The sequence below is a fragment of the Argentina anserina genome, chromosome 3 (genome assembly GCF_933775445.1).
Source record: "Argentina anserina chromosome 3, drPotAnse1.1, whole genome shotgun sequence".
NCBI lineage: Eukaryota > Viridiplantae > Streptophyta > Magnoliopsida > Rosales > Rosaceae > Argentina > Argentina anserina.
Window position 1 is genome coordinate 28,207,686 of NC_065874.1, and position 9,667 is coordinate 28,217,352.

The 9,667-nt window shown below is 34.8% G+C and overlaps 1 protein-coding gene across 2 annotated transcripts; it reads right to left on the reverse strand.

The window, feature by feature from the left end:
- Positions 1 to 8,183: 8,183 nt before the first annotated feature.
- Positions 8,184 to 9,667, reverse strand: LOC126786019 (transcription factor MYB59). Of its 2 annotated transcripts, none has more exons than XM_050511719.1 (3): positions 9,429 to 9,667; positions 9,202 to 9,331; positions 8,184 to 9,089 (listed from the first exon to the last, which is right to left on the reverse strand). In XM_050511719.1, exons 1-3 carry the CDS (start codon positions 9,541 to 9,543, stop codon positions 8,534 to 8,536), a joined length of 801 nt encoding a protein of 266 aa, XP_050367676.1. In that variant the 5' UTR covers positions 9,544 to 9,667; the 3' UTR covers positions 8,184 to 8,533. The 2 variants fall into 2 exon arrangements, with proteins under 2 accessions (XP_050367676.1, XP_050367677.1); XM_050511720.1 differs by having other exon boundaries at positions 9,458 to 9,584.

Sequence of the window (9,667 nt, forward strand, 5' to 3'; positions counted from 1 at the left end):
TCTGAGGGTCAGCGTTCAACTGTCGGACCAATTAATCAAGGCAGTTAACTACTAACTACTAATGAAATATGATATTTTGGCCAATTAGGACCGGAAGGAGTCAACAACTATAGAAGTATTGGGGCAAACGGGTTAGCTGATAAGTGAAAAAATGCCACATTATCCGTTATCCTTAATAGATCTGCGGCAAGGTCTGGGTCGGACTTCAATCGGCGACACCTAGGCTTGAAATAATGAAGTCCGGACTTGCAGTGAAAAGCCCACTAGTGATGGTCTGAGGCAGAGGTGCTGGGGGAATGAGCAATCAGATCTGAAGGGTGGGCTTTGGATGTTGACGGCCGGTTCGGTGTGAGAAGACATGGAAGACTCGAAAGAAGAAGGGTCGCCCTCGTGACAACCAGAACTGCAAACCTGCAGGCGGTGGTGCACCCCGACCGCACGCTTTTGGAGTCACGCCTCAGCATCAATGACCTCGAGCTCTATGGCAGCAATTGAACTGATGGTGGAAACCGATATCGAGCCTAAGGCCGCACTAGAGCAGTCTCCTAGCTTTTGTAGGAAAAATTAACAATTCCGTATCACCGTGGACATGTATTACGTTAGGTCAGTACGCCTCGTATTGATTTTTTTATGGTTTTTCCAATGTGGTGTACGAGTTATTGCTTTATAGTTTTGATAAATTCTTCTCGAAACATTAGTTGCTTTAGTTTGTAGATTACTTTTTAGAATTATTCTGGCTTCCATAGTTTGGTTCCTTTGAAGTAGAGGAGTCTTCAGACTCTTCATAAATTGACTGGAATGACCATTGATTTTTTTGGGGAACTTGCCCAATGGAATATAGTGTTCCATTTGGAAAAAAGAAAAGGAAACTACAGCATACATAATTTACACTGTATGTCAAACACTAAAATTAAATATAGTATATGTATTTTCTCGAAAAGTATTTAGTGCCCATTTCGGTCAACATTCCATGCCCATGACGTGTGCGTGTGGGATGAACCAAATCCTCATTGAATCTTATCAGTGTTCACTTAGTTATCAGTAAAAATAAAAGTAAATTCCTTCTATGGTACCTGAAGTATGGTCAATTAGACATTTTGGTACTTGTGTTGACTAATAGGAGGATAAAATAAATATTTAAATATATTATTTAAAAAATACAATAAAAATATAAGTTTTATGTGTTCATTATTCTCAAATATTAATCGTTTTATGCGTTTAATTTAATACTTTTGAATTATGTTGATAACATAAATCAATTTTATGTTTATGAAATTCAATCGTCTCTCAAAACTATTCCGCGAGACTATATTTAATTAATTAAAAGTATTTTCGTGGATATTAAAATCACAAACTCTATATTTCCTAAACAAATCTAATTGTTCACCTTCAATTAAAGGTTAAAATTAATTTATATTTATTTTTTCAGAAACGATATAAAAATGATAATACCAACGTGATAGAAATTAGTCTTGAACCCATAAAATTCTATTTGTATTTTTATTTTGATAAATAATATGTAAATGTCAATTTTACCCTCTATATTTAATAAAAAGGTTAACATAAGTACCAAAGTGTCACATAAAATCTAACTTCAAGTACCAAATTGTCCTCTTTGAAACATTGGATACCAAAGTGTCCGAGTGGTCATACCTCATGTACTATAGAAGGAATTTACCCTAAAAATATTTGTCTGATTCGAGCCATTATGTATTAGAAATAGGGAGATTTCAACAAATAGTGTCTCAATTATTAGTCATTCTAACTTTTAATACATCACATTTGAAAACTATCGCATTGGTACCTCATGTTTCTATTTCAGGCTAATTTTAGTTCCTTCCGTTAATTAATACCTTTAGTGACTTTATTTCTCACCAATTTTTGTGGGCATTTTTGTCACTTCAATTTCCTCCGATTTCATTTTTTATTTTCCTCCAATTTCAACTTCTATTTTTTTTAAAGTTGATTAATTCATATCATTTCATTATAAAATTAATTAGCACCATTCATCTAACTTCAAGTACCAAATTGTCCTCTTTGAAACATTAGATACCAAAGTGTCCGAGTGGTCATACCTCATTTACTATAGAAGGAATTTACCCTAAAAATATCTACTAGGACCTACCCCTCTTTCCTTGTCTGATTTGAACCATTATGTATTAAATATAGGGAGATTTCAACAAACAGTGTCTCAATTATTAGTCATTCTAACTTTTAATACCTCACATTTGAAAAATATCGCATTTGTACCTCATGTTTCTATTTCAGGCTAATTTTAGTTCATTCCGTCAATTAATACCGTTAGTGACTTTATTTCTCACCAATTTTTATGGGCATTTTCGTCACTTCAATTCCCTCCGATTTCATTTTTTATTTCCTTCCAATTTCAACTTCTATTTTTTTTAAAGTTGATTAATTCATATCATTTCATTATAAAATTAATGAGCACCATTTATTTACCACAGCTATTATAAGCAAGCTAAAGTTTGCAATTACAAAATAAACCAGCATATATTTCATATTGTATATGTTCATTAACTAACAACCATATTGTTATAATAATATTCTTAAAAACTCTATATAAGCATTTAAATATTTCAAAAGAAAAATAAAATGCCTATATAACAATTGGTTTGAATGGTAGAAAATGTTGGCTATAAACTAAGTGAAATCAGTAGAAATAAAGTGACGAAAATGTCCTTAAAATTGGTGGGAAATAAAGCCAATAACGGTGTTAATTGCGGAAAGAACTAAAATTAGCCTGAAATAGAAACTTGAGGTACCAATGCGATAATTTTCAAATGTGAGGTACTAAAAATTAGAATGACCAATAATTGAAGTATTGTTTGTTGAATTCTCCCTTAGAAATAATAAAGAAGAAGGAGTGTCAATTCCACGAGCCTCTTATCCATTCTCATTCGGTAAGAACGGGTTACGTTTTAGTGCCCGAAAAAAATGAAATATTTTTTATTTGTTTTAAATATTACAGAGCTGCTCCTTTTGTTCCTGTATAAGGAGCAAGGTACTGTAATGTAGCCCCTTCATTAGCAGATTCATTTTTATGGTTTCCCTCGATATGATGTTTCACGATATATATTGTAGTGGAATTTGTACACTTGACGATATGAATCATTTGAAAAATAAACGCATTCGGTTTGTCAAATTATATTGAAGCGCATAATTAGTTGAAGAAAAAAAGCTTTTTGGATTGGATGGGAATGAATGCGAAAAAGAAAAATATATGAACTAAGTAAAACTAAAAAAAGTCCATTGCTTTGAATTCAAATTTGATCTCTTTTCCATACTTAATAAAGAGCCTTGAATACTAGAAGGAAAACGCCTATGCCCTTATTACTTGAGCAAGTAAAATACTATCCGTTGCCGAACTTATTCCAAGTCAATGAGCATTCGTCGCAGTCCCTTACATCCCTTACCTATACACTATTGGCATGTTTACTTACCCGGAATGAAATTGATTCCAGCGGAATCAATTCCATTCCGACGTTTACTTGCCAATAGGGTTGGAATTCGTGGTGAGACCCTCCTTCAAAATCTGGAATTGTAATACCAAGGGGGATGTCAGAATGGGAGGGAATGAAAATTTCTTCCAAAAACATCCTTACCCAACTGATGTCTCAGCAACCATCTCTCTCATTCTTGAAACGAAGAACATTGTTGTTGCTGCTGCTAGGTTCAATCTCATCCTTTGTTCTTCGATGTCAAGGCCTCTTGGGGCTGGAGAGTAGTGTACCTCCATCCCTAGTTTGGCGTCTCCAATCAAGGCGACTACCGAGTCGTCACTGAGTTGTAAACAATCATTCAATTAATTCGATTCGATTTGATTACTAAAGAGTGTTGTAGGGTTTTATTATAGTTCAAATTTTGCAGGGAGGTTTATGTTGTCTCAATTGTTGGGCCTTTTCCTACTACTGTAACTAATCTGTTGGATCTCACCAAGCTGTAAGATCACTTCTTTAATCTGATCATGTTCAATTTACTCTTTCATTTATGTTACTACAAGGTTAAATTTCCAAGTTTAAATTCAAGCTCAGTTGGTTTAGTTTTTAGTGAAAGATCAATGCTTTTATCTTTGTTCTCGAGAATCTTGTGCATTTGTTATGCTCTGATTTTTGTCTGTCCTTTTGAATTGGGTATGAAATTTTGTGGGTTTAAGGGTTTTGTTGAATTGGGGTTTCATAGTATCTTCATTTTTTATCATTTTGGGCGTTTTCTATTCTTTTGGAATTATTTGATCTTCTGTGGTGTTGGATTGTTGATATTGATTTCATAGTCTCAACTTCAATTTCTTGGATGACAGACGAATTTGATATCAAATTCCGGTTAAAAGCGACTAGTTTGACAAAATCAAAGAAAATAATTTGCAATTTTATTGTAACTAGCTATAAGTTTTAGGAAATAGGTTCAAATTCATAGATATACTAAAATAGACAGAGATGGAGTTTGGAAGAAACTAGCTCAAATTCAGTGTATGAGGTGCTGATCAAATTGCAATATCTTTTTTGGCTCATCTTCATATTTCACTTTTTGTTTTGATTATGTGGATACATTAGATTTTGCAATCTTCTACTAACCAATTGCTTTATGTAATTTGTAAGTTTAGTTCAATCATTATGATTATTTGGCATGTAGACAAAAGGAGATTGATGGTGTTATTCATAATTTTCAAGAATTCTATGGTGTATAATGGTTTTCTTCCTCTAGTTCACTTCAGATAGTCTAAGGTTTACATGTGTGCTAAATTAAGTGAGTTGGCTTAACTTACTGTCACTAGATTAGTCATAAATGAGATCTTCTTTGAGATGTTGTAATTAACTTTACTAGATTTACATCAAAGAATTACTCTCAGATCTTTGTTCCCATATATAATTGTTTTTCCTTGGTCTTCATCAATATTCTATGTTTCAGTGTACTGCAATCGCATTTTGATCAAACATAAAAGTCCTATCATGACAGATAGAAGTAAAAGAGATGGTAAACTCCTTCGAGTACTTTGAAAAATGATGCATCAACAATATTCAATGCCCTCATTTCATATTTCATACAAAGATTTATTATATATGAACTTATTAGTGAAGTCCAAACTAACAGCTTCATGTTATAGTTTATAACTTTATATGTTGATCCCTGATTCAAAACACTTATGTGGTTTATTGGGAGTTTAGAGCAAAATGGCAGATATAGAATAATATCTTGGGCTTCTAGAATAAGGAACTAGAATAGGAGAGTCAATGCCTCAATTGTTAAGGAATTGACAATAAGTAGTGGACTACATATCTCTTAATACTCCCATGTGAAATAAGTGAATTTAATATGGAGTTGGAGATCTGGAAAAAGACCAAGCTTGGAAGTTCATGCTCACCAGTATCGCCTCTGAATCACAATTGCAGCCATGAGCCTGCATCTGTGTCTCTGACTTGAATATCTTAGTTGTGTGTTTTGTTGGGCATGTAGACAATACATAGTACCTTAATAAGCATCTGCTTAATTAGTCATAGCTATAAAATGACCTACTTAATTTCTTTTTCATCTCACTGATGTTTGTTATCTTGCATTTGGCTCTATATTTAGTTAATTAAATGTGAAGCATTCAACATTAAATTTTCTTATCTTGCAATATGTTATAATTTATAGTCTCATAAAATTATATCATATTGTCCAAATAACTACATTCAATTCACATATGATCCCATGATAACAAGGGAAGAAGACCAAGGAGCATCATCATCATGATCATCAACCAGTGAAGAAGTGGGAAAACAAAAGATGGACTCACTGTTTGCATCTTATTGATGACCTGACATCTTCATTGCAGTTGCAACTAACTTTTGGGTGAAATCTTGATAAAATGCATCACAATGTAGTCTTTCTTTGTGGAAACTCCAATAGTCAGCTGCTAATTTTGTTCAATTGGAGAGCTCATGTATTGTAGTGTGTGCTCATGTATTATACTGCACTACTGTTTTATGATCATCTTCTGATATGTACTGATCAAGTGGGCAAAACTAAAGCAATTGTACTGATTTTATGAATTTCCAACGTTACATATTTGTTGCATATTTTGATCAAGTGTTGCAAAGAAAATACTAATGAGAGAGAGTTTTATCCGATTTATAAAAAGGGTAATTTAGTAATTAACTTAAATTTAATTTTGATTCCTTATCATAAGTAAACAAACAACAATCATAATTAGTTTCATTTATATTCCTCCGTATTATTCCATTCCGTCTCTCATTTCTTCTTATTCATATTCCATATTAATTTCATTCCGGGTAAGTAAACGTGCAATATCAGTGGTTGCTAAGTCAAGCTGTCTTCTAAATCAAATTGTAGAGAGAAAAATCTTGGACGAGCTAGTTCCCCGATGCTAATTAGAGGTCGATGCATAAACTTGAATCCTTAATTAATTATTAATATGTCATAAAAGAAAATTAATTGGAGTAAAAAATTGTGTGATCGTTGTACGTATGATTGATATTTTGTCATATGTACATTCATGTGTGTAAAGGACATACCAATTTTTGCTAAATGCGATAACAAAAAATCAAGGATCCTAACACCTTGGTTGGTTAATTATTAGGTAGTTCAATTTGTAGCAATATCTGCGAAATAATGAAGATATCACCCGGCACGTTCATGCAACTGATGCAAGTGCTCTCCGACGAGATTTCATCAGAAAATTAATGAAATATGAAATGGTTTTGTGCATGAAAAGATGATACCATTGGGGGGAAATGATATTGGAGTATTGGACCACGTACAACTACGATTAAATAAACAAATCGGGACTGAAAATGGATTTAGACGACTAATCACTATACTAATTTTCATAAATTAAGGATTTACATTCACAACAAGCCAGCTAGATAATCTGGACCATTATTCCTCAAAAGGAGTATTCTTCCATGCTATCATGTCATTCATGTACACATGCTCCGATCTCTTCTTTTTTTAGTCTTCCAATTTCTCCACTTTTTTGGCATGCACATTCCTATTTTCAACCATCTCAGAATCTCACAGAGAAATTTATCCACTGGCCGGTCTTGATTATTCTTGCAGACAAAGCTCTCAAGCTATTTCCAATGGCAAAAGCAGAATTAGAAAGCAGAAGAGCTAGTGTCTGAATTAGTATATTCTTGTTTCCCACAATTCGATTTCGGGAGGAATTGGATGCTATATAGCCTTTAGGCTGGCTTTTATTGCTTGGGGGGAATCTGTTCTGTGATCGTCAGTGTCGGGCTCTGATTTTTGGGTTTAGGGTTTAAGTTATACAAAAATATGAGAACGAATTCAACAACAGACCTCTAGCTAGCGGAAAAGGTTATTATTTTTATTTTTTTATGCATAACTAGCGGAAGAGTTGCTCAAGGTGAATACATAAAGCTAAGAACAAGAAACAAATACTGATCGATGAGTGATATATATAATAGGGCTCGTCAACGGGTCAGGTTTTAGTACATTTAAATAAGTGACGGGTCGGGTATTTTTACAAATATGAAGATCTAAGTCTACTTATTTAAAGCGAGCCTTGTAGATTTTTGCGGGCTGGGCCGAGTTGGGCTTTGCGGGCTTATATTAGAAAAAAAAACATAATATTCTAATTTAAGGGTTTGAAACAATAAAAGAATTCTTAGAAAACATGCAAAAAAAATCACAAATAAATTCTAGTTTCGAAATATTATCTATCGACACCAGTGTATTTGATCGATATATATATATTTAGGGACTCTGTAAAAATTTCATCCGTTTTGAATATGGTTTGACCGTCCGTACCTACGGTCAACAACAAAAAATGCATTTTGACATAATAAAACTCTATTGACCGGGGCTTTACCAAATGAGTTTCCTCGTTGCGGCCACGCACGATCAATGACAAAAATTAGGTGATTTCAAATATGTAAATAAATTTCTATATTCGCATCTTGATAATAGGTCCCTCCTTAGGGCATATTAGTGTTGTTTTTTGTTTACCGGAAATTCCAACGGTTAAACGAGGTCCGAATTGGATGAAATTTGAAAATTGTCACTAAGCGGGATTTTAGATGACCGGGCCGGATTTCATACCTTTAATCTAAACCCGGGTCAGGCCGGGTAAAAGCTCATCGAGCTTACGTAACTCCGCGGGCTTTTCGGATCCAAATATACACTCTATGACAGGCCTACAGCTAGCTTGATTCTAAAATTAACTGAAAGACGTGCGTACATGTATACAATACTTCCATTGTGTACGTACTAATGTGATCGGTACCAATCAAGCACTCATGGTAAAGTTGAAGTTTTTTCTTCCTCACTGAAAATTCAAAACACACAAGATTACAAGAGGACACAAGAACTACTGCGTACGTAAAGTAATGCATATACTAGCTAGTGATCTCCAGCTCATGATGCAGACCGCGACTGGCTCCGAGAAGCTTAGATGTCTCCATACCCATGCTGGAATTATACAGGTTACAGCTTCCTTGGGTGTACCAGACTATTTCACATATGAACAAATCTTAATAAATAGAATCCTAAATCAGCCAGTTAGAGACGACGATGTCTTTCCATAATCAAAACAGGACAGGAATTGATTGTCACTTGGGGTAGTAGGCAGAAACATATTCTTACTCTCATGCTCTTCATCCATTTTAAACAGAGAGTCCCATGTCAGTGGAGGAGGAGGAGGAGTCATTAAGGGGCATGAAAATTTGCAGGCTTCCTCAGCATAGCTTCCATTATAAACCGGTTCAATACTGTTCACTTCTGGCAAATCTTTCCATATATCATCAAGTGAATACTCCTTTTGGTCCCTTTTCGCAGCAGTGTCATTACCATCTTTTTTCGCTTGATCTCCACCGTTGATATATTTCTTCTCTGCTGATGTAGCCATGATCTCAACCCCACCGGTGTCATAAAAGCTTGCTCCTCCTTCATTGGTGGTGATGTTTGATGAAGACGAACAGTTAGAAGATGGTGATGATGGAGACATAGCCCTTTTCTTCTCTTGAGCCTTCTTCCTCATATGAGTCCTCCAATAGTTCTTAATCTCATTATCAGTCCTCCCAGGTAGCTTTCTAGCAATTCTTGACCATCTGCACCAAAATCATCATCTTAAATTCCAAATTAACACTCAAAGAGGGTGTTCAAAAGAAATGATATACTGCATGAACTTTGTAAATATGATGTGTGTTTTGTATTTCAAACCTATTTCCCCATTTGGAGTGAAGCTCAAGCACCAGGCGCTCCTCTTGAGGGGTCATCTTGCCTCTTTTAAGGCCAGGATGCAAGTAATTAACCCATCTTAACCTGCAACTCTTGCCGGTTCTGTTCAGACCTACAAACACAAAATGGTACAAATACACCACAAAAGTGCATATATTTGGTTAAATGGTAGCCTTTCGCAAAAGCTTTCCATTTCCAAACAACCATACCTATTATTTGTCTCCCGCCACCTTCAAACCTGAAACTTTGGCTATGAAATCCCAACGTCGGTCTCCAAACAAGCCCACAAAGCACACCAATTGGAAATCCTCTTGTTCTGTCCATGGGCCCTTTCTGATTTCTTGTTGATCTTGCACCATTTTCATGAAAACAAACCTTGAATTCGATCTCTTACTCTCTTCTGTGACTTTCAGACTCCGCTTTCTGCTTTCTGCTTTCTGCTGCTGCT

What these genes read in the sequence shown, in the direction of transcription:
- LOC126786019 (XM_050511720.1), bottom strand. Translation starts at nt 9,584, where the DNA reads ATGAAAATGGTGCAAGATCAACAAGAAATCAGAAAGGGCCCATGGACA. An exon ending in TTTCATAGCCAAAGTTTCAG is followed by an intron (nt 9,332 to 9,457) that starts GTTTGAAGGTGG and finishes TTGTGTTTGTAG; the next exon opens with GTCTGAACAGAACCGGCAAG. An exon ending in CACTCCAAATGGGGAAATAG is followed by an intron (nt 9,090 to 9,201) that starts GTTTGAAATACA and finishes ATTTTGGTGCAG; the next exon opens with ATGGTCAAGAATTGCTAGAA.